We start from the raw sequence: 27,137 nt of genomic DNA, 5'->3' as shown, positions 1-27,137 counted from the left end.
CTTCCTTTATACTAAAAGGGGAGGGAGTGTGGCTGCTTGTTGCCCACTTCTTGGTGCCGGAATCCTTTGTTCTTGCAGCTGTCCACGCAGGTGTGGTCACAATGTTCCTATAAACCTCCAACAAGACAATTATTTTCTTTTCTGCAACTTTTTAAATTCTATACGAATGGAAAAGTGTTAATACCTTTAAAGGTCAGAGCCTTGACAATGGGCTCTCCTGTGTATTTCAGGCTATAGGCAACATTCGTTTACAAAAGGTGCAGAGCCTGCATGACTAAGCCCCCGCAACAGAGCACAAAGGTTAGAGCTAAAGGAATAGATTCAATATGGAGTCAGGTTTGGTCCTCTCTGGTACAATTCCCCACTGTCAATGTCCATTCCACCATTTTGCGGGAAAAGGGGCGACAACCGCTCTGCTGAATGGGGGCGATGTGGGTGTGATTGTGGAACGGAACTGATCAACTTGGGACAGGAAGTATTGCCAGGTTTGGGCAACCATGGCTCCCCTTTTTATGGCCCTGTCACAACACTTAGACAAGCACTTGAACATATACATAAATTCCAGCACTTGGTATAAGGATACCCAGGATGCTCTGCTCTGTGCTATCTTTATATCCTGCCAAACATTTCAGAAAGGGTGGTTATTTCCCCCCTTGGTCCTTTCCAATGAGTGGCTGTCTCCAGTGTAGTGAAACAAAAGAGAAGACCAAAAGTCATCATTACTTATCTGGTAGGAGGCTTGGCTCGAAACAGCAACTTAAGATCTTCTAATGGCTCACAAGACCAAGTCCCCTTTTCTTTCTTCTGTCCAGTTTCTGGAGGAGCGAATTTTCCTCAGGTCTGGTGAATCCATGGCCTTACATCCTGGCTAACCTAACAGAGGAGGGAGTGTTTAGCAGGACCTCATACGGTCCTGTCCGCTTAGCCGCAAGTTGATGTCCGGGTCCTTGTTCTCTCCAGGTTTTGAGGAGGACTCATCTCTGTGCTAGAAGGGATACAGGACCACCTCAGTTGGGTAGGCAGACCTATTGGAAGCAAACTTTTGAACAGAAGTTAGTATACTGCTAAAGTCTTAACATGATTGGCAACTGCCAGGTCCTTTAAGACGACCTACAGATTCTCCCACACAGGCAGACACCTGGAATTGCCTAGCATACAATATTTCAAAAGGGCTTAATTTAAGTTTGCCTCTGGGAGCCGCTCTGACCCATCGCAGGGCAACCGGCAAGGCTTTATCCCAAGTTAAATTAGTCTCTTGACATATTTTAGCAATGTTCTTTTTACTGGGTTTTTTTTTTTTGGCTGCACCACATGGCTTGCGGGATCTTAGTTCCCCGACCAGGGATGGAACCCGTGCCCGCTGCAGTGGAAGCGTGGAGTTTTAACCACTGAACTGCCAGGAAATTCCCAGCAATGTTCTTTTCAAATGTATGATTCATTTTCTCAGTTTTTTCCTGTTGATTGTGGTCTCCAGGATGCATGTAGTTTCCAATCAACATGCAGAGTTTTAGATACCTGTCGGGTTATAGCGCAGAGAAAAGCAGGCCCATGGTCACTTTGAAGGGTGTTGGGCCATGCAAATCGGGGGATAATTACCTTAAGGAGAGCTTTCACTACTTCAGAGGTTTTTATTGTCTGGGTGGAATATGCTCCCACCCATCCTGAAAAAGTGTCCACAGACACTAACAAGTATCTGAAGTTTCCTGCAGCTCATCTACCTGCCAGTTCTCTGTGGGGCAGGTTCCTGTATACAGTACTGAGTTCCCATGGGGGGTGCTGTGTCTAGCAGCGGTCTTTGCATTATTTTTAGCACAAATCATGCAGTTCTGAGTGACTCGTTGGATGGCCCTTTGTAGGTTAGGCCCCATTTTATACTTCTGAATCCATTGTAACGTGGCATCTCTCCCGTAATGGGTACTATTATGAATGTGCCTCAGGACGGGGTCCAAGCCTCGGGATCAAAACAATTCCTCATGCACTATATTTCCAGCCGGGCGAGGTGTGATCAAGAGTGGATCCCCACTCTTTAGCCCTTTCTTTGTCCTTTTCTGAATACACCGGCTGGTATTTTGACAGATGGAGCTGAGGAAGAAGTGACCCTCTCACGGCTTGATAATTGCCTTCTTTGCAGCTTGTTCAGCTAATTGGTTTCTTTTTATTATATGAGTTTCGCCTCTTTGGTGGCCTGGGCGGTGCATTACGGCCTCTTGTAAGGGCTTATGGATTGCTTCTAACAGTGACAGGATTTCAGAAGTGTGTTTTATGTCCTTACTATTTGAAGTAAGGAGGCCCCTCTCTTTCCAGATTGCCCCATGAGCGTGCACCATGGAGAATGCAGAGCGTTCTGTGTATATATTCACCCACATTCCTTCAGCAATAAAGAGACTGCTTGTCAGAGCAAAGATTTCTGCCTTCTGGGCTGAGCTCCCTGGGGGCAAGGCTCTCCTCTCAGCAGTCTTCTCTGGGGTTATTACTGCGTACCCAGAGCATCGCCTACCTGGTCCGTGAAGCTGCTCCCCATCAGTGAACAGTTCCAAATCTGGCTGGCCAAGCTTTGGTCTGCTAGAGCACACTAGCTCCATGATGTTCGGGCAGCCGGGCTCTGAGGATTGTGTGGCTTCAGTCGGGAGCAATGTGGCTGGATTTAGGGCTGAAGTGACCTGGAGTCTTACGTTGGGATTGTCTAAGAGAATGGCTTGGTACTTTCCCATTCTCCCAGAGGTCAGCCAATAGTCCCCTTTTTTGTTCCAGTAAAGAAAGGAAATAGTGAGGGACACACACAGTGGTAGGTTGCCCCAGGGTATATTTCTCAGCTTCCTGAAGTATGTCACAAGTAGCAGCTACAGCTCGAAGGCAAGGGGGCCACCCTTAATGATATGATCTAGCTGCTTTGAGTTGAGGGATGTTGCCCAGAGCTTGAATTAACACCCAGAGACTTATGCCTTGTCCTTCATGGACATACAATTAAAAAATAAATAAATTTATTTATTTATTTTTGGCTGCGTTAGGTCTTCGTTGCTGTGTGCGGGCTTTCTCTAGTTGCAGCGAGCGGGGGCTACTCTTCATTGCAGTGTGCGGGCTTCTCATTGTGGTGGCTTCTCTTGTTGCGGAGCATGGGCTCTAGGCACGCGGGCTTCAGTAGTTGTGGTACACGGGCTCAGTAGTCATGGCTCGCGGGCTCTAGAGCACAGGCTCAGTAGTTGTGGCTTAGTTGCTCAGCAGCATGTGGCATCTTCCCGGACCAGGGTTCAAACCCGTGTCCCCTGCTTTGGCAGGCGGATTCCTAACCACTGCACCACCAGAGTAGTCCACATTATTTTTTCAAGGCAACCTGAGTTTGGGGGTAACACACACACTGGATCTGAAGATGCTGCTTTGTCAGGATTTCTACGTGATGTCCACGTGACGCTAAGAACAATTCCAGGGCATCTCAGAGCTAACAAGCCGGTGTTCCCAAGGCTGCATTTGGGGCACTAGTTTGCTGAGTCACTTGCAGTGCTGTTCTGCAGCTGCCTCTTAGGACCTCATAAGACCCAGTTGTTAAATTTTCAGGAATTTGGGGAGCTGGTTGACACCTCACTGGTAGCTTGAAATCAGCCAGGTGGGGATATTTACACCACAGGAATTGACAAACACCATAAACACAGTTCAGGACATTTGCCCCTTGAAAGTCAGGTGTTCAACATCTACTGCCATTGCATTACCTGTGAAATAATATAGATCCATCTCTCCAGTGGCAGATGTTGATGGAGAGAAACTTTTGATGTCTTTTCTTCAGACTCTGTAAGCTCAAAGAAGAGAATCAGGCTTCCCAAGTATGTTACGTAAAATGGTACCCTAAATTTAAATGCTCAGCTTAGAAAAAAAAAAAGTTAGACTAGAATCAGAGTATATAGCCTGAGAAAATGGCTTGTTTTGATGTCAAGTTGGCTCAAGAAGTTTCTGAAAATTAATTTATGATAAATTGCCTTATAAAGTTAACATAGCTCCCAAAATGTTATGGGGCCATTTCAAAAACTGGGGAAGTCAGCCAGTAAATTAAACTGTAGCTCTGTAAAGGAAGAAAGAGATTTATCTCAACAATAGTTGAGACCCAGCTGGAGGAATTGGTCTTTATTTTAGTGGAAAGGGAGATAGCAATCCCTAGCTAATCTCAAGATTTATTTTTCCCCCTGAAATAATGGCTGACCATTGGCTCTGTTGTTTTTGGCTAAGTTTTCTACAAACAAGAATTTTGCAGCTGCAATGACCTAACTTGGGAAACAATTTGATAACATTTTGTAGAAAACACAAAACATTTGTTTTACTCTTTCTGAAGACCAGCAGTGGGACCAGGAGGCGAGCATAATATTTTGCCTTGAAACAGAAAAAACGTTAATAACATCAGTGGCTGGAAGAATGTTTCAGTTCAAATAAAGGTCATCTAAAGCCCGTGAAATGTTGTCTTTCAAACCAGTAATGAACACGCCTCACACAACCAGCTAAAATCCTGGATCCATTCAGTTGGTTATTAGGGCATAAATGGAGACCTTTATCATACAACAAATAGTTAGCTCGGCAGCTAGTTTTGACAAAAACAGCAGGAACAGTGGTTAGCTGCAAAAACAGACATGTTTTAGAAGAACCAGGAGAACACTTCTTCATGTGGTTGGAAAAAAAGAAAAGCTGTTTGCAGTGACTCGGATTTCAGTTGGATGAGTGCAGACAATCCAAATTAGGCAACATTATTGCTGATAGTTCGTTAAAAAAAAAAAAAAAATTATATCAGCTCAGCTATCAGCAAAATGCCCTCCCAAAGCTGATTGAATATGTACCAGTGAAGTTATTTGAAGTAACTTGATACATTGTGTCATAGGACATATAGATTAAAACCATGGATGCTTGAGTTAAATAGTCCAGGTTTAAATCCTTCATGACCCATTAGCTATGTGATCTCAGCAAAGAGATGATCTCTCTCAGCCTCACATGCTTCATCTGTAAGCTAGAGATGATATTAGTTCCCAAAACATGTTGTTAGGGTTGAATGATGTGCTTACAATGGTCAGTGCATAATAAATATCAGCCATTATTTTTTGCATGTAGCCTGACTTACTTTAAGCACTTGTGTTGACTTGGAGTCCCCAGAAGCAGACCCTGAGGCAAGGGTTCAAATACAAGTATCATTGGCGCTCTGCATCCGTGGGCTCCACCAACCGAAGATTAAAAATATTTGGGGGAAAAAATTGGGGGGGACTTCCCTGGTGGTCCAGTGGTAAGGCTGTGTGTTCCCAACGCAGGGGGCCCCGGTTTGATCCCTGGTCAGAGAGCTAGATCTTGCATGCCACAACTAAGAGCCCACATGCTGCAACTAAGAGCCCACACTCATCAACGAAGATCCTGCGTGCCGCAACTAAGACCCAGCACAGCCAAGCAAAGAAATAAATATTTTTAAAAAATAATAATAATTTAAAAATTTTTTTAAATAAATAAATAAATAAATTTATAAAAAAATTAAAAAGGTTTCCCTGGTGGCAAAGTGGTTAAGAATCTGCCTGCCAATGCAGGGGACACGGGTTCGAGCCCTGGTCCGGGAAGACCCCACATGACGCAGAGCAACTAAGCCCGTACACCGCAACTACCGAGCCTGCCGTGCTGCAACTACTGAAGCCCGTGTGCCATATTGAAGCCTGTGTGCCTAGAGCCCCTGCTCCACAACAAGAGAAGCCACCGGAATGAGAAGCCCACGCACCACAACAAAGACCCAACACAGCCAAAATAAATTTATTAAAAAAAAATAATAATAATTTTTAAAAATATTTGGGGGAAAAAAATTGGGGGGGATTCCCTGGCAGTCCAGTGGTTAGGACTCCATGTTTTCACTGCTGAGGGTGCAGGTTTGATCCCTGGTCCGGGAACTAAGATCGCACAAGCCTCACAGTGTGGCCAAAAAAAAAAAAGGAAAAAAATTCCAGAAAGTTCCAAAAAGCAAAACTTGAATTTGCCCATGCTCAGGCAACAATTTACATAGCATTTACATTGTATTTACCACTATTTACACAGCATCCTATTAGGTATTATAAGCAACCTGGGGATGATTGACAGTGTCAGGGAGGATGTGCGTACCTTACATGCAAACACGACACCATTTTATAGAAGGGACTCGAGCACTTGGGGAGGGGTCCTGGAGCCAATCCCCCGTGTATACTGAGGGATGACTGCAGTGTATTTGGGAGAGGATCCAAGACACCAGTAGATGGGTGGAGATGTGGGGCGGGAAGGGAAGCCAGTGAATCATGGGCAACTGGGGCTCACTGCATCTGGGGCCTCTCGGAGACCGAGCAGGACGCCCCACAGAGACATCCCACCTGGGGCGAGGAAGCTGGGTTCATATCCACCAACTCTCTGTCCATCTCTGGTTGAAGGCGGCTCCGAGGGCAGCCTTCAGGGTTAGAGGAACATGTTCAGGGGACCCTGGAGGGGCACTGGTAGAGCTTCTAGAACCTGCATTGTTGCTTTCTGATCATTACATGAGCTGAAGTTCCTCTACATATTTAACGGGGCAACCCTACAGTGATAATAATGCAACAAAACAAAACAAAAAAACTGTATTCATTCTATGCTGGTTTTAATGGAGGTACTAAGAGAAGAAATAAACTATGTAACAAAAAAAATTTGTAAGTTTCTCTCAAATCAACACAGCACTGGGAATAATATGTGGAGTTTAAACCCTAATTCCGCTTTGAATCACTTACTTCTTCCTCAGTATCTACCATCGGAAGCTAGAAATGTATCTAATGTTTTTCATAGTGCTGTGCAATAGCTAAGTTTTCACGAAAAAGGAAAAAAAATCCCTCTTTTTCCAAAAATCACCAAGCTTTAACAGCTGCAATAACGTTCCTCCCCAGTAACTGAAACGACTCAAGTTTTTAGGAAAAATAACGTATTAAGACTTTCCCATGCATCCAGTCAAAGGTTCAGATACTAAAGTGGTAATTAACACCTATAAACTCCATTCCTAAATTGAGAAATTTATCTGTTACATAATCTGATCATTTGTGTCTTTTTCATGTGAAAAGAGGAAAGTCCGTATATATGGCCAACATTTCCAAAATAAATAACTGCCTCAGAGAAAAAGATTGGATGATTTGACCACATAATATATAGACTTTTTTGTGCTACAAAAAAAAAAGCCTAAAAACCAAAAAAACCTAACAGCAACAACAACCCCCAAACAATGTTAGATGGTAATCAAAAACGGAGGGAAAGCTTGCATATTGGATAAAAGACAAAGTACTACATAAAGATCACAAATCAATCCAAAAGGACAAATATCCGATAGAAAAGCGGACAAACAACAAAAGCAGCTGAGAATTTTATCTGTTACAGAGTCTGACCATGTGCGATATTTTCAAATGAAAAGAAAAAGCCGTATATAAGCAGCCCAGGTTTCTAAAGCAAATAATTATACTTTAGAGTTTGATATGAAATGTTAAGGAGGAAGGTGCATGGTCAAAAAACATGAAAAGATGTTCAAGCTCATTATTCATCAAATACTGCAAATATAAAATGAGAAAGTGGTACCTCCCAGCTAATCGGTGAAGGTTAAAAAGATCATTAAGTACCTACCTACCCTTGATGTGGGTCCAGGACTTGGACAGCCATACACTATTCCTAGGAATGTAACATTTCTAGAAGGTAAACTGACAACATACTGCATATTTCTTTGGATAGCTCAGGAATTTCGACCTAGCAACTTTACTTACAGGAATTCAGCCTAAGAAAATAAATGGACAAATGTCTGAACATGTTCTCAATGGAAGCTGTATCAGTTTGGGCTTTCCAGAGAAACAGAACTAATATTATACATATATTGAGAGCGAGAGCGAGAGAGAGATGAATTGAGAGTAAGGAACTGGCTTATGCCATTGTTGGGGCTGGTAAGCCTGAAATCCATAGAGCAGGCTGGCATTCAGGTAAGAGTTGATTTGCAGCCTTGAGTTTGAAATCCATCAGGGCAGGTCAGCAGGCTGGCAATTCAGGCAGGATTTCTACTGTTACAGCCTTGAGGCGAAATCCTTCTCCAGGAAACCTCAGTTTTTGATGTTACAGCCTTTAGTTGATTGGACACAGCCCATCCACATTCGGGAGAGCAATCAACTCCTCAAGGATTATTTGACCAAGACACTGGGCACCGCAGCCGAGCCACATTGACCCATAAAATTAACCACCACGGATGGTCATGCCTGCTGCTTTACAGAGAAAACAGGAATCATCAAAAGACACTCTGAACTTCCACCTGGAGTTCCTAGTCCAACACCCCTTTTCCCTTCCCGGGTCTCCTCACCAACATTTGAGTCTGTTTACCACATGCCCTTTCTTTCTTTTTTTTTTTTTTTTTTCTTTAAAAATTTTTTTGGAGTATAGTTGATTTACAATGTTGTGTTAGTTTCAGGTATACAGCAAAGTGATCCAGTTATATGTATACATATATTCACTCTTTTTTAGATTCTTTTCCCATATAGCCCATTACAGAGTATTGAGTAGAGTTCCCTGTGCTATACAGTAGGTCATTATTAGTTATTGATTTTATATATAGTAGTGTGTTTGTGTCAATCCTGATCTCCCAATTTATCCCTTCCTCCCCTTACCCCCCTGGTAACCAGAAGTTTGTTTTCTACATCTGTAGATAAATTCATTTGTAGCCTTTTTTTAGATTACACATATAAGCAATATCATATGATTTTTGTCTTTCTCTGTCTGACTTACCCTAGGTCCACCCATGTAGCTGCAAATGGCATTATTTCATTCTTTTTTATGGCTGAGTAATATTCCATTGTATATATGTACCACATCTTCTTTATTCATTCATCCGTCGATGGATACTTAGGTTGCTTCCATGTCACACATGCCCCTTCTTGAAGCATTTTTCTTAGCTCGAAGATTCCACTTGCTTCCAGGTTTTCCATTTCTTTACTCCTTCTTAGCCTCTCGAAGGGATCCACTTCAAATTCACATCCTTGAATTAGTGGGGGTCCGCAGGTTCTGTCCTAAGTCCTCTTCTCTTTCCACCCTCTGGGCCACCTACAATCACATTCAGAGGCACATAGCAGGCACCCGCCAATAGCTTAACCAAACATGATGGGTTAAGAGATAGAGATAGGCAGGTCAGGGCTGGTTGGTGGACCCTGATTCCTCCCCACTCTCATTCTGCCGACCTTAGTTTGTGGCTCTGGTGCCCCTGCTCACGAGACGCCTGCTGCCAGCGTCTCCCCACCAACTGTTTGGAATCTGATTCATTCATTTATTCAACAGATATCTATTCACAACCTACTATGTGCCAACACTCTTCTGCACTGAGAATATAGAAGTGAAAATATATATAAAAATCCTTGTTCTTGTGGAGCTTATAGTCAGATGGGGGAAAACTGAAAGTAAATAAGATAAACAAGTGAAAAATGCCCTGTGTCAGATTGGGTGATGGGTGCTATGGGGAAAAATAAAGCAGAGGGAACCGTTGCTTCCTGCTGTGCATTTTCTCCTATTACACATTGGTTTTGGGGTGGGGTGGACCAAACATTTTTGTTTGGGGACTTATTTAGCAGTATTGATTCTCTTATAGCCCTACTCGGAAGCCTTCCATACTCTCTACTCTTTATATTTCTTTATTTCTGAATTTATAAAAGCCCCCAAACTGCATATAATATGAGCCTTTAAGCATGGGTAAAACTACCCCAATGAATGGTTTGGAAGGCGTGTTAGGGAATGGAGATGCTCCAGAGCTCAACATAGTTTTTTTAAGCAGCAAGTTACATCCCCCTGCAATCCTCCCTGCAATCCCTCCTACAATCCCCCTGCAATCCCCCCTACAACCCCCCTGCAATCCCTCCTACAATCCCCCTGCAATCCCTCCTACAATCCCTCTGCAATCCCCCTGCAATCCCTCCTACAATCCCCCTGCAATCCCTACAATCCCTACAATCCCCCTGCAATCCCCCCTACAACCCCCCCTGCAATCCTCTGAAGCTTTTTATCCGAATCCTTTCTTGCCTCTCCAGTGCTTTTGCCCTTCAGATGGACCGTAAACATAATTTCTTGAACACTACTAGAGAGACTTCGAGACAATAAGATCGGTACTAACCAGCTCTCACAGATGTTTGATCATGCTTGCTTGTACAGTGTTCCCTCATTTTAAAAAAGGAATGTCATAAAAAGTTTTTTCCATAGAATTAAGTAATATTAAGATGGAAAAAAATTAAAAAGCAGAGGGAATCGGAAGGCTGGGGTGTGTGTGGTAACTTTAGACAGGGTGGTCAGGAGAGGCTTCACAGAGGAGGTGACATCTGAGCAGAGAACCAAGAGAAGTGATGGGACAAGGACCTGGATGCCTTCCTGGCACAGGGGAGCACGCTGATGACGGAATACGATGCTAGCCACGGTTTTTAACTCTTTTTTTTTTTTTTTTTTTTTTAAATTTTTATTTTATTTATTTTTGGCTGCATTGGGTCTTCGTTGCTGCGCGGGCTTTCTCTAGTTGCAGCGAGCGGGAGCTACTCTTCGTTGCTGTGTGCAGGTTTCTCTTGTTGCGGAGCACGGGTTCTAGGCGTGCAGGCTTCAGTAGTTGTGGCATGTGGGCTCGGTAGTTGTGGCTTGCAGGCTCTAGAGCGCAGGCTCAGTAGTTGTGGCACACGGGCTTAGTTGCTCCGCGGCATGTGGGATCTTCCCGGACCAAGGCTCGAACCCGTGTCCTCTGCATTGGCAGGCGGATTCTTAACCACTGAGCCACCAGGGAAGCCCCTAGCCACGGTTTTAAAAATCACAGGAATACAAAACTATATCTATTGATAGATCAATCGTGTGTGTGTGTGTGTGTGGTGTGCTGTGTAAATGTACAAACTCTGGAAGGGCACATTTCAAACCAATGATAGGGTTTCATTTTGGTGAGGGGCAAAGAACTGCAGGGGAGTGAAGTTGAAATTTTCTATGTTTTGTTTTGTTGTTGTTGTTGTTGTTTTTTCAAGTAGAGGGAAGGATTTTTTATTTATTTATTTTTGGCTGTGTTGGGTCTTCGTTTCGTGCGAGGGCTTTCTCTAGTTGCGGCAAGCGGGGGCCACTCTTCATCGCGGTGCGCGGGCTTCTCACTATCGCGGCCTCTCTTGTTGTGGAGCACAGGCTCCAGACGCGCAGGCTCAGTAGTTGTGGCTCACGGGCCTAGTTGCTCCGCGGCATGTGGGATCTTCCCAGACCAGGGCTCGAACCCGTGTCCCCTGCATTGGCAGGCAGATTCTCAACCACTGCGCCACCAGGGAAGCCCTGTTTTGTTGTTTTTAAACAAGAGAAAGTACTCCCAGGTAATTTGTGTAATTAAAAATTTTTCAAATCACCTTTTAAAATGACTGGATGAAAAGGCAATGGGCAATGAGAGGGGAATACTTATTTTCTTTCTTATACATTTTCAGAATAAAACAAAACCCTGCATTTTTTAATAAGCAGGAAAAAAATGCAACAAGGCGATTTCTGTTCTGTAACTATTTTTACTGCTTTTTGAGTCAACCAGCAGATGACCCAGGGCCCACCTGTGTCACGGCTCGTGGCCGGCGGCGGGGTGTTCTTGCTGGGGCCGCCCCCGTGACTGCCGCCTCTGTGCTGCCAGCATCACCATGGCCACCTGCAGACACACTCCTGCCACGGCCTCTGGGGGTGGGGAGAGCCCCCCAGCAGGCTGCAATGCTTAATAATATAAGATGAGGGAAGAAGCAAAGGGAGGAAAAGTACAGAGGGCCAGGCCTTCCAAAGGCAAAGTCCCGGGTCCTTGGCACCCATACCGGGCCCCTGGCACAGCCCCTGGTTAACCTCGCAGTTTCTCTCTCCGGGAAGCTGGAGATAAGCTTCCCAGCAGCTGGGGCAAAGGGCAGTCGGACGCAGTGTTTGGCCGTGCTTGTGTTCCAGGCCAGCTGGGCGGTGGCTTCTTTACGAGAGCACGGGGAGCGACTTTAGCCATTTCTCTGCCCTCCGACCTCCCCTGCAACGTGTTCCAGAGTCTCGGCCCTGGGGGTCTGCACCTATCCCAACATGGCCTCCTCTTCCAAAGGATGGATGCCTTCGTCCCCTGAGACTGGGTGTAGGCGGGTCATCGGCCTGACCTGGCAGACTGACAGAAACATCTTTTCAGACTTGATGCCTCTTCCCGGGTGCCTGGCCTGGGCCCCTCACAGGCTTCACAGTCCCTTAATCCATTTTATTTGAGGCATGGAACTGTGGTCTGAGCCTTTCTCACTTTATTTCCTTTTTGGGGGGTGGGGGAGTGGGGGGGGGCATGCTGCGCAGCTTCACTTTATTTATTGGTCCTCCTCACCATGGATTTACTATGACTCCAGACTGTAAAGTGTGTGTGTGTGTGTGTGTGTGTGTGTGTGTGTGTGTGCTGGGAAAGCCAATCTTAAAGAACACTACTAGTAAGTAAAGCTGCTCTGTTAATAAACTTACAATGGTTGCACAGGATAAAGCAGCTGCAAGGAAGATTTAAGCTACTCATTACTAGGTTTTGCTAAGTTGTTACACCAGCCTTTCCATTGGGTATGAATATTCGTATATTTTTTTTTTTTAGAAAATAAAATCAGCGGATGGAAGTTAAGGTAATGCTGACTTTGTTTCATGAGAAATAAAAACTCTACTCAGGAGGAGCCCAACCGTTATTTACGGCTCAGACTTTCTAAGTTTTCTCTGAAACAAGCTGATATTCTGGATTCCCAATATTCTCTCCAGAATGCCTAGTTTCTTCTATACAGAGAGGTGGAGGAATTTTTACTCAGGAAGGAAATTTTTTTTTTTTTCCTAAGGGGAAAATATTTCTAACTGTACCCTCATGAAGTATTTTCATTATATTAGCCAAAAAGAGTCTGGACTAAATAAAGTATAAAACCAAAGGCATTTGAAATGGCTTCCTACCCAGGAAGATCCGGCAACCATCTCAGTTTCTGGACTCAGGAAAAACAAATGAGATCGCGGCTGGCCAGGAAGGCCACCGCACAACATCCAGGAAGTGTTTTCTGCTCTTTTTTCTCTGAAAGCTTGGGAGTGGAGTCCCAGTTTATTTGTTGACTACACTGTTCTTGTTTCTTGTAACCATAGAGTCTGGTTTAGTTGAGTGTTTCTTATGTCAGGCTCCTGCCAGGCCAATATTTATCATTTTAGAAATTTCCATGAGTCATAAAATAAACCTGAACCCCGCTCTACCTTCTATGGGCACTTCTTTCCTAGAGTTGTTTAAAATAAAAAGAAAAAAATGCTGAATCTGGAATCCAACACAGCATTTATCAGACTACATGCATACTTTCTCTTGCATCAAGGGTCCTTCTCTGAGACTTGAAAGCCATTGAAGGTGTGCAGCCTGGTGCCTGACCCCTTCCTACCCCCCAGCCCAGACCCCTCTCCAGAGGGCCAGGCCAGGGCTGGGAAACAAAGGAAGCCGGAGAGGTCTGAAGCCAGGAAGTGACTCACTGGCTCATGGGGCGGGAAGGAAGGTTTCCCACAGGAGTGAGGAATAAATGATCATAGTGATCAAGTGATTCCTTCCAACTCCAGCGTGGAAAATCTTGCGAGTGGACCACCTCTTAATGACTGAGCCTGAATTTACTGACCAAAAAATAAAAACAAATGACTGTAAGACGTGATATGTTAGCCTCTCACTGACATGAAGAGTATGTGACATGAATGCTATTTTCTCCCTTTGTGCCCATCAGCTCCCTTCCCCCAGGTGTGGGTGGCTGACAGAACCCCATCAGGCCACCGCCTGGACAATTACAGCAACTTATTGATTTTGCTGTAAAAATAGGCCCTGTGTCAAGAGCCCAAGGCCTGGAGTTTATATATCAAAATTCGAGGGTCTGCCTTAGTATTACTAGAATAGGATACTCTACAAATTGCTAATACTGTGCTAGATACTCAATAAATCTTCTCTTTAGTGCATTTTTGAGCTAAAGGGGTTAAATTCATCAACACCTTCAGTTTGCAGGTGAGGACAAGGAGGCCCAGAGAGTTATGTTGTACAAGAGGTTACATGGCCAGTCAAAGCTGGAACTGGTGATGGCGGTATCAAACACCGCATTGGAAGACTGATGATGGAAATACTGGCGTCTTAGAGGCAAAAGCAAAACAGTTATAGCAAAAGGCCCCGGATTTCACATCACAACCTCTGTCCCTTGGCTGTTTCTGGTCTAGCTGTCTTTGAGCCTGCTTTGAGTTCCTCACTGGGCAGAGCTGGGTATCTTTGGCTGGACCATCATTTGACACCCCTCCTCCCACCCCCAGAAGAAGGGAAAAGAGGAAAGGTAGGAAGCACAGCAGAGCAGCCTCTCAAAGCAAAAACAAACAAACAAACAAAAATTCACATTTACATCTACCTAGGTATCTTAGTCCACGGAGTTTAGTTTTTTGGTAGAAACATTTGGTGCTCTTTCCTTCCAACCATCAGTCTCTGAGGGAGCCCCTCTCGCCACCTTTCCGTACTTGTGTTCGCCAGCCTCAGTGAGAAATCATGTGGGGAACTTCCTCTCCTGATATCTCACCCATTAAGCTCCAGTAACATCTCCCTGCTAGGATCTGCCCCTCCAGTAGGAGTCTGAGAATTCCCAAGGGATCCTGGGCAGAGTTGTTCTTGGCATTGATCTGTTTGCACTCGTGATCTCCTTGTGGCAGGGCCCATGACTTATTCATCTTCGTGTTCCTGGTGGCGAACACAGCCACAGCTGGCACACAGTAGGGACCCAGCTATCAAATCTAACTGAAAAAATCTTGCAAAGTGGCATCCCACTGTGAACGCAATGTTTCGCCTCCAAACACAGACTTTCATTTTTTTTACCATTTACCTCCTCTTTTTCATATGAGAAATTCAGTTGGTAAAAATAGATGGGATGATGCAAACATCCTTTAAAAAGGCCAGGCTGCTAGGACTCCTACTTGGTTAGTGTGTATTAGATTGAACCACAAGAAAGTCCTGTTTTTGTAAGTCAAAGATAGTTGAGTTGAGTGTTGCCCATTTTCTATGTTCAGACTAACATAAGTGAAAATAATATAACTACAAATACACCGCTTTTTACTTTTCATCAGACTCTCGAAGGGAACGTTTGGCCCAAGAGGGATGAATAACCACTGGTCGGGGTTATTGTGAGACTACCTACTCCCTTTTCTCAAGTATCAATAGTGCACTATTATCTGAAAAACACGTCACAGTTGTTCAATTTTTAACATTATAAAATAGTGGTATATGACTTTAAGGATTAATAGAGAAATCGATAGTGTTACCATGTGGTACTACATTGTTCCCATGAATGTACTTAAATATATTTAGCCCTTTCCTAAAATAGATGCCCAGGCCCCTGGGGCTGCCTGATCCAGCAGGACTAAGCTACAGTAAAGGAATGTCCAGAATGTATTTCCTACGGCTTCCATTTGCCTCGTTTTGTATAACCGCCCACCCCCCATGGTGTTAAGGAAGCAACAAGGGGTCCCTAGTTCTCTTGTTCAGCATCACTGTGAGTGACGTCACGTGGCGTGATAATAATAATAAGCAGATGGCTTATTCCTCTGGGCTCCTAAGGAACATCTCTCCCCCTAACCTCATCTGTAGAATGGGACTAATAATAATATCGACCTATGGCCATCACCACCAGTTATCTCCCAATATCCATTTCCCCTTCTTCCTTGGTAAAGGAACCCCAGTTTCTTCGCTGAGCACGTTGCTACTCAGAGAAGAGACCACACTTCCCAGCCCCCCTTGCAGCCTTATGACCAAGTTCTGCTCAGTGAGATGAAAGGAGAAGCCTTGCCTGGAACTTCTGAGAAGCTTCTTTAAAAGGGAAGAGGCAGAGGTCACATTTCTACTTCCACATTTAAGGAGTCTGCAGCTCTGTCCTAACAACAAGTAAGAAGCTAGACAGACAACTCTTCTTGGATCCATAAGAGAGAAGAGAACACAGGGCAAACCACCGCCCCCAAAGTGGAGACAAACAGGAGAATCCAGGGAGCTGGGGTTAACCAGAGCAGTCTTACAAGGGGAAACCACCGGGGAACCAGTGCCAGGTGGGAAAACCTGAACTGTGATGGACAAGTTAGGGGAGGCTCAGTGCGGACAAGGCTGAGGGTTAAAAACTCCCGAGAGACTCAGTCACAGGGGGACCCTATGCTTTGCCTCCTGAAGCTTACCATGTTCCCACAGTAAATATCAGAGAAAAATCCCCTCCTGCTTCCAGCAGGGCAGGGCAACAGGAGCCACTGGGAAATCCTCCAGAGCACTTTGTTCTTCTTAACAAAGCCTGCCCTCAGGGGAAACTAGTTCACCGGAGCCTAACCAGTCAGGATTTGATCAGAGCCTAACTCATCTGGGTAAGGGAAATACCCACCTCCAGCCCACTCTAGACAACTTGGGGGTGGGGGCAGGAGTGGCTGAGAAACACTTGTGCCGTCCACAGAGGCACAGGCTCAGTAAAAGACTGAGACCAAAGCACAGGAATATAGAACACTTCCCCTCCCCTCACACTGCACCACCATGTTACTAAAGGCCTATTCACCACAGTTCCTTTTACCTAGGACATCGTGTCCAGCTACCAAGAAAAAATGACAAGGCATACCAAAAGGCAAAAAGCAAACAAACAAATAAAACCCACAAAGAAATAAAGAATGCCTTTGATGGGCTTATTAGTAGACTGGACACAGCTGAGGAAAGAATCTCTGAGCTAGAGGACATATCAGTAAAATCCTCAAAATCAAAAAGCAAAGAGAACTGAGACTGAAAAATACAGAACAGAAAATCCAAGAACTGTGGGACAGCTACAAAAGGGGTAACATACATGTAATGGGAATACCAGAAGAAGAAAAAGAGAAAGGAACAGAAGAAATATTTGAAACAATAGTGACTGAGAATTTCCCCAAAGTATTGTCAGACACCAAACCACAGACCCAGAAAGCTAAGAGAACACCAAGCAGGATATGAATACCAAAAAACTACACCTAGACCTATCATTTCAAATTACAGAACATCAAAGATAAAGAAAAAAAATCCTGAAAGCAGGGGAAGAAAACATTTTACCTATAGAGGAACAAAGATAAGAATTACTGACGTTTCCTCAAAAGCCATTCAAGCAAGAAGAGAGTGAAGGGAAACACAAAGTGTTGAGAGAAAAAACCCACCAACCTCGAATTCTGTACCCTGCAAAATTATCCTTCAAAAGTGAAGGAGAGGGACTTCCTTTGCGGTCCAGTGGTTAGGACTCGGTGCTTTCAATGCTGAGGGCCCGGGTTCAATCCCTGGTCAGGGAACTAAGATCCCACAAGCCGCAGGGCATGGCCGAAAAGAAAAAAAAGAACTTTTACTTTTCTTATTCTTAATTGACGGATTAATGGATAACAGTTTGTTTGAAATAACAGCAACAATGTATTCGATTATATATGCTTTTGTATATGTCATATATGCCTATCTATGCTTAGATATAAATGAAATGAATCACAGGAATAATATAAGAGGAGGAGGGTATTAGGATTATTTTGTTACTGTAAGGTACTCACACTATCTGTCAAGTGGTGAAGTGTTATTTGAAAGCAGACTTGGATTAGTTGTAAATGTATACTGCAAACTCCAGGGCAACCACTAAAAAAAGTGAGAAAAGTATAACTGATATGCTAGGAAAGAATAGAAGATGAAATCATCTAAAATGCTCAGTTAAAACCACAAATGACAGAAAAAGAGTGGAAAGCAAACATAAGAACAAAGAACAAGGGCAACAAATAGAAAACAGTAGTGAATATTATAGATATTCAACCAGCTATATCAATAATAATTTTGAATGTCAATGGTCTAAATGCACCAATCAAAACACAGAGATTTTCAGAGTGCATCAAAAAAAAAAAAAAAAAAAAAAGACCCAACTCTATGTTGTCTACCAGAAGCTCACTTTAAATATAAAGACACATACAGATTAAAAGTAAATGGAGAAAAATATACCATGTTAACACTAATCAAAACAAAGCAGGAGTAGCTACATTAATTTCAGACAGACTCGACTTCAGAACCAGGAAAGTTCTTGGGAATAAACAAGGGGGTTATATAAAGTTAAGGGGTCAGTTCTCCTCTAAGACATAATTCTTTATGTGTATGTTCCCAACAACAGTGTCAACCTAAGTGAGGCAAGTCCTGACAGAACTGCGAGGAGGAATGGGTGAATCCATTATCACAGTTGGAGACTTCCAACACTGTTCTATCAGACATGGACGGATCCAGTAGGCAGGAAATCAGGAAAATCAGAAAGCAAGTTACGGGACACCACACACCCTGCACAAAACCATGACACAAAGCACCGACAAAAGCAAACCACAACACAAAACACCTGCATGTGGCTTATTTCTCCATAAGGCCATTCATCAAATTGATAGCAGTGGTTACCTCTGGGGAGGGAGGTGACGCTGTGGGGATGGAGAGCAAAAGTGCTCTGGGGGCTTTTCTTATTGTATCTTGGAATCTTTCATAATGAGAACACACTCATATCTTACTTACATAATTAAAATTATTTTTAGAAAAGACCACAGACATAAATAAGGGTAGGGGAGAGAGAATAGGTGAATTTGTGAAGAGGCAGGAAAGAAGATAAAAATAGTTTTTCTGCAATATATACTGGCAGGGTTATGTCCCCTCGCAGGCTTTTCCTGATCATTGATTAACACATCTCTCTTCAAGTGCCTCATTAATGTATATTCTCCCCTGCCACTCATATTTATGGTTTTAAATGAAAGCACCTATATGTTCACAGATGGTTACACATGCAAAATGTTTTCTAAATTAGAAATGGAACACACTCAGTCTCATATTCAAGGGGATACCTTATGCTAAAACTCTTTCCCTCTGTGGGATGAGAAGGAATGAAAATATCTAGGAAACTAATGTGTAAAGGAAGAGGTTAAAGTTCAATGGAGTCTTAAGAAAAATGGGGGCTCATTTTAGGTTAAAATGAGCTGATATAGAAGTTTGCCTGATGGACTGTAAAACATCTTCAGATACTTCACTGACTGAAACAAACATGTATTAAACACCTACTATACATCAGGGGCTATGCCAGTCCATATAAGATGCATCCTAGGGACTTCCCTGGTGGCACAGTGCTTAAGAATCCTCCTGCCAATGTAGGGGACACAGGTTCGATCCCTGGTCCGGGAAGATCTCACGTGTCCCAGAGCAACTAAGCCCGTGCGCCACAACTACTGAGCCTGCGCTCTAGAGCCCGTGAGCCACAACTACTGAGACCGTGTGCCACAACTACTGAAGTCCACGCGCCTAGAGCCAGTGTTCTGCAACAAGAGAAGCCACCGCAATAAGAAACCCGCGCACTGCAACTAAGAGTAGCCCCCGCTCGCCGCAACTAGAGAAAGTCTGTGCGCAGCAACGAAGACCCATCACAGCCAAAAATAAATAAATTTTTAAAAAATGCATCCTAAACACCCCTTGACCTCAAAGATCTCTCAATATAGTGATGGTGGCAGCAAATGCATATATAAATTACAGCTATACTAACAGTAGGGAAAAACGTTAAGACCTCACTATGGAAGTGTGGTCTGAGGACCCGCAGCATCTGAATTTCCTGGGGCAACTGAGACCCACTTCTAAACCCTTGAATTTGCATTTTGACAAGATCCTCAGGTGGTCTGGATGCTTATCAAGGTTTGAGAAGTGATGAACTGTGGGACTATAGAAGGACCCACTCTTGATCCCTTGGGAAGTGGTCAGAAGTCTCCAGACTCTTGGGAACATTCCAGGATGAGAGACCAACAGGCCCGTGATGTTGGCAGTTAGAGCAAGAAGGATTCTGGAATGAGAAGTTTAGTCTGGAAGGAAATTGGGAACTTTGGAAAGTGTGGGAGACAGGACAAAAAAGGCAGGCTGAGGCCAGAGGCAGAAGGGCCAGACTGAACTGCTGAGATTTCTGGAGGAAGCCACAGAAAATTTTAAGCAGTAAAGTGACAGGATCAGATTCCTCTATTTGGCCATAACTCTGGTTGCAGGGAGGAGGACGAAACGCATAAGAGAGGCTGGAGCAGGCCCGACTTGCGTCCTTACATGAGCACGATTCAGTTTTGAACAGAAAAGAAGTCTTTGAGGACTCAGAGATGGAGGGTGGCACTGAGTCCCGGCCGACAGGGAAACACAGGGCTTCAGCTGCAGCTGGATACAGGTGGGTTCTTTCTTCTCAAAGTGCCGATACCCACCAGCCACATCAGCATCATCCGGGAATTGTTAGAAATGCAAATGCTTGGGTCTCACCTGAGATACATTGTCAGAAACTCTGGGGATGGGGCACACAAATCTGACTTGGAATAAGTTCTCTTTCACATTGCAAACCACTGCTCTAGCCTACCAAAAATCTTGTAGTAGGTGCTAAGGCTTAGAATTGCCACAACTTTCTTTCTTAAAGAGAAAGCAAACACAAAACAGGAGAGTAATGAGAAATGAGTCTCTATGTCTAGGGGCCAGAATAAAAGCCAGATATAACCTAGATTTTATATAGTGCCCAGGAAAAGCAAAAAACATATTTACCATCTTGTCCAAAAGCCTCACATTTGGAGAATTAAAATAGTTCTGGTAGAGGCCTGTTAAGTTCTAGGTAGCCTAAACTAAGTAAAACTTAATCATCACGGTTGTAAATTCTTTGTTGCCTTTATTCCCCAGAAAAACACCCTCAGAAAAAGCGCTGGGATTCTTTCTGGCCCTCTGAAAATTGTGTTTCTGATGCAACCGCCCATTAAAAAAAACGCAATCCCAAATTAAAAACCCCCAAAACGGAGCAGCGGGGCTGGCGCCACCATCCTGAGGCATCTCTGCCGTTTCCCGGCCACACTGCTGCGGACTGCAGTGCTGCTTTCCCGGGCTGTTCCCAAAGACAAATAAATCACTCCTTGTTTTTTCCAGACCTGAAATTAGCGGTGACTCAGAGCGCTCTGAATCGCCACAGTCGCCTCGGCAAAGAGGAAAAATGTGCAGATTTTTCCTCTCGCCCGAGGGCCCGACGTGCCGGGCTGGGCCAATCAGGCGAGGATGGCGGGAATCGCACCAAAGTAGGTAAAAAATGCGGGACGCGCGGCCCCCGCGACCGCCTGCGCCCGGGCTCCCGCTGGTCCTTCCTTTGTCCCTCCCTCCCTCCCTGCCATCCTCCCTCCTCCCTGCCATCCTCCCTCCTCCCTGCCATCCTCCCTCCTCCCTCCCGTCTCCTCTGCCGCGGGCCCCGCCCCTCTCACCCCTCCCCTCCCAGGCCCCGCCCCTCGCGGCGGTGCACACCTGGCCAGGTGGATACTTCCATGTAAGGGCAACGGCAGCGCAGTGGGCGGGGCGCCACGTGGCCCCGCCCCGGTGAATGGGCCACCGCCCCTCGCCCGCAGGTGCCAGCTGAAGCTCCGCCCACCTCGTCCGGAGCTGTTGGGGGAGGACCTCGCCCCCCACCGACAGGCCAGAGCTGGTGAGGGGTACCCGGTGCCCCTTCTCCGGAAGGCGAGGAAGACCCCGCCCCCGTGGAGTCGGGGTTGGGGGGCCGCCGGGGCGGGGCGTTGCCAGGTCGGCCGGTTGCGTAGCAACGGTGGGCAGCGCGTGACGTGCGCCGCCGCGTCGGGGCCCGAGGCGCCCGCCAGTCCCTGGGAGGCTAGCGGGGCTGCTGTGAGGAGGACGCTCCGCAGACTTGGTGCTCGCCGGCTCCCTCTCCGCGCTCTGCGACCGCCGCAGCGAAGATGGTGAGCTGGGGGCCCGGGGCGCCGCGGTGTCGGGGCGGCGGCGGCGCGGGGGTACCCGGGCTTTGGCCGCCGCGGACCCGCTGGGCCCCGCGCCGGGGCGGCTCCCCGGCCGCTGCATTCTCGCCGCCGCTGCGAGGCCTCCGCCTGGCCTCGGTAGCCCAGCCGGGGTCGACCCCCCGCGCCGGCGACGCCGCCCGGGGTCCGCCGGCGCTCCCGGGTGGGGGCCTCTTTGGCGCACGTTTCTCAGAGGCCGGGCGCGGGCGGTCGGCGACTCGGGCGGTTTCGGCCCCTGAGGTCTGTGCGTCTCGGGGAGGGAACGAGGCTTTCATTGAGACACCTGGGGGGCGGGATGACCACCGAGCGTGACCCCCGCGATTCCGAACCGGGCCTGCGGTCCTTTGCTGCCGCCCCCGGTGGTCCGCGTCCCGCAGCTCCTCGTCCTGCGCGTCCGACCGGGCGGTGGCCTGTCCGGCCTCCATGTACGGTCACAGATTTTCTTTTACCTGCAAACAGGTTGGCTCTGCCAGCATTTAGCGTGCAGGTGGTGGGCATGATGGTGGGATGCTAATAAAAGCAAATGAAAAAGCTTTTTGAAGTCCATTAAGCTATCCGAGTCGCTAAAAAGTAAACAGATGTTCCGCATATTCTAGTTGTTGGACTCTGCTTAATTCACGTATTTTCCCCTCTAAACTGTCACTCTCGTTTGCTGTAGAACCGTGCTCTTAAGTGGACAAACAAGTAGAACATTTTGTCATTTTCTGTAGTCTGCGCATACTGTTACCATTTTTGGTCAATGATTTGCAGGCAAAGGCTTACCAGACTTTGCTGGAAATATTACACTGTTATTGCATCTGTCTGCCTGGAAGCAGTTGGTACCAGTTTATCTTCCTACACAGTGTTTTCACTGAATGACAATTTGGGTTTTCTTACGGTATTGCACCTTTCAGGGCTATGCAGACTGGCTCAGTGGTGGAAGAAAATTAGAGATTAAACAGTAGTTTCTGGATGACTGAGGATATGTAGTACGAATTTGATGTTGTTCAGTTTTTGGTTCTTCTTTGGGTTGACTTTGTAAGCTACAAAGAAGATCAGCATCTTACAACTTTCTAACTTCTTTAAGATTATACTACTTTGTATACTACTTTATGCTAAAAGACTTAATCTAAGGGCTTTGAGTTTTCATAAATTTAAGACCATCCACTCTGACGAAAGTGCTTTGAATCAGGCTGGAGCCGGCTTTAGTGCCTTCTGATTTGACATAACTTTATTTTCTGTTTGGAAATAGGACCAAACCTGTTTACTTTAGCTAAATGCTTAAATTTGAAAGCTTAACTTTCTTATTTCTATACATTCAAATAAAATGAAGAGTCTGTTTTAAATATTTATGGTTCGGAAGGAGGAGGAGAAATAAAAATTAATCAAGATGGGTGATTCCGAGTACGTTTCAGACTTAGGGAGGTCGGAAGAACTTATGAACTACTCTTGTTAGGATGCTTGCAAAGAAAGAGAGTTTAGAATACAGGTGACCATTTTTATTTTATTTTTTTAATTGACACAGTTGACTTACAATGTTGTGTTCATTTCTGCTATGCAGCAGAGTGCTTCAGTTATACATATATATGCATTCTTTTTTAAATATTGTTTTCCATTATGGTTTATCATAGGATGTTGAATATAGTTCTCTGTGCTATACAGTAGGATCTATATATAAAAGTTTACATCTGCTAACCCCAACCTCAGTCTATCCCTCCCCCAACCCCCTCCCCCTTGGCAACCACAAGTCTGTTCTCTTTGTCTGTGAGTATGTCTGTTTCGTAGATCAGTTCATTTGTGTAGATGACCATTTTTAAAGCTTACTCTTGTATTTAGCCTTATGAGCACAGAGCTTCTCCCTTCATTCCAGCTATTAGAGAATATTGTGAAGATGTAAGTTTATTCCCTGATTTTAGCACTTTATCTCTGTATTTGAAACTGTTTAGATCTGTTGGTTAGATACTTGGTTCCAAGTTTCTAAGATTTTTTTTTTTCAGATTAAATTTTAACTGTTGATGGATTTGTTCTACATTAACAAAATCACCTCCTGGTACTCACCAAGTCTTCTCGAAGCACTTGGGAATAAAGCAATTTGAAACCAACTCAGAAGATCACCCTGAGCACTTTAAGATGAGATTTCATGTTTTTAAAGTCTCACTTTACAGTGCCAAAAAAAAAAAAAAGCCTACCCTCCACAGGAACCACATCTACACACTCCAAACAAAACTTTGGTGTGCGTGTGTACTGGGTGCGCCAGCTTCCTCATACAAAGATTATTTACCAGCCTACCATCAAATTCCTAGGGTTATCTGCTGAGTAGTTCTTCCTGTTGGGTATGGATTGAGACATCACAGGAGACTGGCCTAGCTCCTCTTGTAACCAGTGGCTCTCTGGGAAGTCAGAGTGCAGTCTTGTCCCTGAAACAGTAAAGGTCTGCATGATAATCTAACCCTTAACCTTACCCTAATCAGAACTCGGCTCTGAGCTGTTGGCTCAGACTGAATTACACGTGTATTCTTCTGCTTGATGATTAGCAAAAACACTTTTACTTACAGCAATCTAGTGGAAGAGGTTGGGCATGTGTTCCTGTGCCTATTTAACATATTAGAAAACAGCCTGTAAAGGTTTAATTGACTTGTGGCCTTTTCTGACTCCACATCAGGTTTTAAAATAATTTAAAAATTAACTTGGAAACATTTTAAGCAGGAAGGTACACAGAATAATAAGTTCCTTTGTACAAAAAAAGAAAAGGTTAACTTTTTGCCACATTTCAGGTTTTTATGTTACCATTACAGGTGAATACGCATCTTTTTCCTCATCCCATTCCCTTCTCCCCCCAGAGGTAACCACTTCTGTGTCAAAGACGTAATGTACTGGCCAATTAAGGAGATGATTTTTGCAGGTTATTGCATTTGAGAGAACATTAATTAAAATGAGGGACATCTCAAAAACAAAACAAACAAACAAAAAAAAGGACAGAGACCTGGGGCTGGTAAACTGAGGAGTCTTGAGGAAGCCTGGGGACAGGTCTTAATCTGGAAGTAAGCAAGGGCAGGATCCTTTTGTTGCCCTGAACACAAAATGATGGGAGTGAATTTCTTAATCTTCACTGCTTTTCAGGAGCTCAGGACTCAGGTAAAGTTCAACATAGTCACCTGAAACTAACACATTTCATTGATGTTTCCATACTTTCAGTTGAACATGTATGCATCTGTAATAATATATGTTGCCTTGATGTATTTTAAATTTTTATATAAATGTTATCATGCTTCATGTATCCTTTTGCAACTTTGAAAAAAAGAACTTGGTGAGGTTTAGTTCTAGTTTGCCTCCCATCAGCTACTTTCACGAGCCTGTTTCTCTATTTTCACTACTTGGCATTATGAGACTTTGAAAACCAATCTGATAGGTGTGAAATGGTTTCTCATTCTTTTAATTTGCATTTCTCTGATTAGCAGTAGTTGAGTATCTTTTCATTCTTGTTGCAGCTTATGTTTTTACATGCATGCGCTTTCAGTGAATTTGACATTGTGTAAATACTCCTACCTCTTCATGTAAACTCATTTGTGGAGCCATAAAGTAAATCTAACCTTAAAAGAAAATCAGCGAGAATGTGCTTGTCAAAGCCAGACATGCATAATGAAGACCAATATACCTTGCCTCCGGCACCTGCTTTTCTTTGCGTGCCTCTCAAGCTGCTAAGTAACAGAAGTTCAGTACTCTTAATTCTAGCCACCTGCCCTTGTGAGGCCCTGGTGTGGTAGAATGCACAGTGATCCAGAATAGTGTTCCGTCTTTGCCGCAGGCCGTGGAGATTAACATCCTCTGTTCTATACTTATCCTTTTCTTTCTTTTTCCTAGGCGGTACCTCTAGCCAAAATGTTAAAAACAAACACACATGGGATATACGGGAAAACTGTACTTTCTGCTCAATTTTGCTGTGAACCTAAAATGTCCCTAAAAAATAAAGTCTATTAAAAAAATAAAACAAATAACCATAATCGTTTTTCATAAATAGAATTGTTTTAAATCAAAATGGTGTTTATTGTATACAGGAAGACGCTAAACATTTGTGTTTTTATTTATGTTAATGTAACTTATATTTTCTTTCAGTAATAATTAAGATACTTTGAGCCGAACACCACATTTGAAATTTGAAAAAAAAAATTGAAACTCTTTAAAAACTGTTGTTTTAACATGGACTTTTTTTTTTTTTATCTACAGAGTAATGCTCTAGTCTGCATAACTAGGCCTGGTCTCTGTCGTACTCTTTGCTATTTGCATACCTAAACCACAGAACATAATAAACCATAAACATGATGCTTGTTATTTAAGCATCTTGAGCTACCTTTCCACATAGCCTAATATTCCTCTCTAGGTTTTCCATGAAAGACATACTCAAAGATTTATACGTAACACTCAGAAATATTTTAATCAGTTTTTCTTCTGTCCCTGCCTCCTTGCCTTGATGTTAGAAACTAGTTTTCACTTGGAGTTGTCCTGCTTCTAAAAGCTGTCTCCTGTTCGTTTTGCTTGAAATTTTACATTGGGAGAAGCAGAGAAAAATAAACATCAGATTGGTTCATCTCAGTAATGCTTTGACAGACTTGTTACTTAATTCATGGAATCTTGGAATTCATGTACAAGGAATCTTCTGTACAAGGGCCCCCATAGAGTTGAGTACATAGTCTTGAGTGATCCTTAACTCTTGTAAGATTGTCTTCTAGTAGCTGACATTGTAACGCTTATGTGCTGTTTACCCTATTTCATGATTTGTTTGCTGTGTTAAAGAATCAATTTTTGGTAGATCTTTTAAAAGTAGCTGATCTCAGGAAAAATGCAGTCAGAATTCTTAAAATTCATGTTTTAATCTGTAGTGTGAAATGGTGGAGATTTTGGCTTTATTTTTTTTGACATGACAAGGGACCGTCAAAGAACTCTTATTCTGTTGCAACAAGGCTTAGGACGAGCACTTGAAAGGTAGAAACTTCAGTGTGTACTGTAGCAGGAAACCTACATTTAAAACTGATTTATCTGTGTGTTTGTGCTTTTGGATCACATTAGAGGAAGACTGCTTACTACTTTCAACATTTTTGCTTTACTTTATAGGTTGTTCCTCCTCTTTGCCTTATCACAGAAAAGAAGGATGAATTTTCTACCCATATTCCTATCTTGGCTTGTTTTCAGAAGATTGCCAACTTGTAAATTTTTAAATTCTTTCACAAAGCACATTTTTGTTGGTGATAGGTTTTTTTTTTAATTTTTTTATTTTAAGTAATAGAGCTAAAACTAAAGCATGGGCAGATACAGGTAGAACTTCTCCAGCTTGTGCTGGAGCTATCTTTTAAGTCAGTTATGGAAGCTCT

The 27,137-nt window shown here is 44.1% G+C and overlaps 2 protein-coding genes across 7 annotated transcripts in view; one reads left to right on the top strand and one right to left on the bottom strand.

The window, feature by feature from the left end:
- The window catches only part of BFSP1 (beaded filament structural protein 1), a gene marked incomplete at its 5' end in the record, with an annotated part of 66,872 nt that extends 45,471 nt beyond the window's left edge, over window positions 1-21,401 (bottom strand). Inside the window, 2 exons of one of the 6 annotated variants that reach the window (XM_082361513.1) lie at window positions 724-9,060; window positions 21,293-21,375. Coding sequence is in view for 1 of the 6 variants with exons in the window: in XM_082361518.1 (XP_082217644.1) it covers window positions 8,746-8,760 (15 nt within the window). Of the gene's footprint in view, window positions 1-723; window positions 9,798-21,292 lie in introns of those variants that run through there. The other 5 variants (XM_082361517.1, XM_082361515.1, XM_082361514.1 and 2 more) reach the window with 5 other exon arrangements.
- Window positions 21,402-21,490: 89 nt separating this feature from the next.
- Window positions 21,491-27,137, top strand: part of DSTN (destrin, actin depolymerizing factor) — a 37,774-nt gene continuing 32,127 nt past the window's right edge. Inside the window, exon 1 of the mRNA XM_082361519.1 lies at window positions 21,491-21,738. Coding sequence (XP_082217645.1) covers window positions 21,736-21,738 — 3 coding nt within the window. The 5' untranslated portion in view covers window positions 21,491-21,735. The remainder of the gene's footprint in view (window positions 21,739-27,137) is intronic.

This window comes from Balaenoptera borealis, assembly GCF_965194805.1.
Source record: "Balaenoptera borealis genome assembly, chromosome: 16".
NCBI classification, from domain to species: Eukaryota; Metazoa; Chordata; class Mammalia; order Artiodactyla; family Balaenopteridae; genus Balaenoptera; species Balaenoptera borealis.
This window is presented reverse-complemented; position numbering and strand designations above follow the sequence as displayed.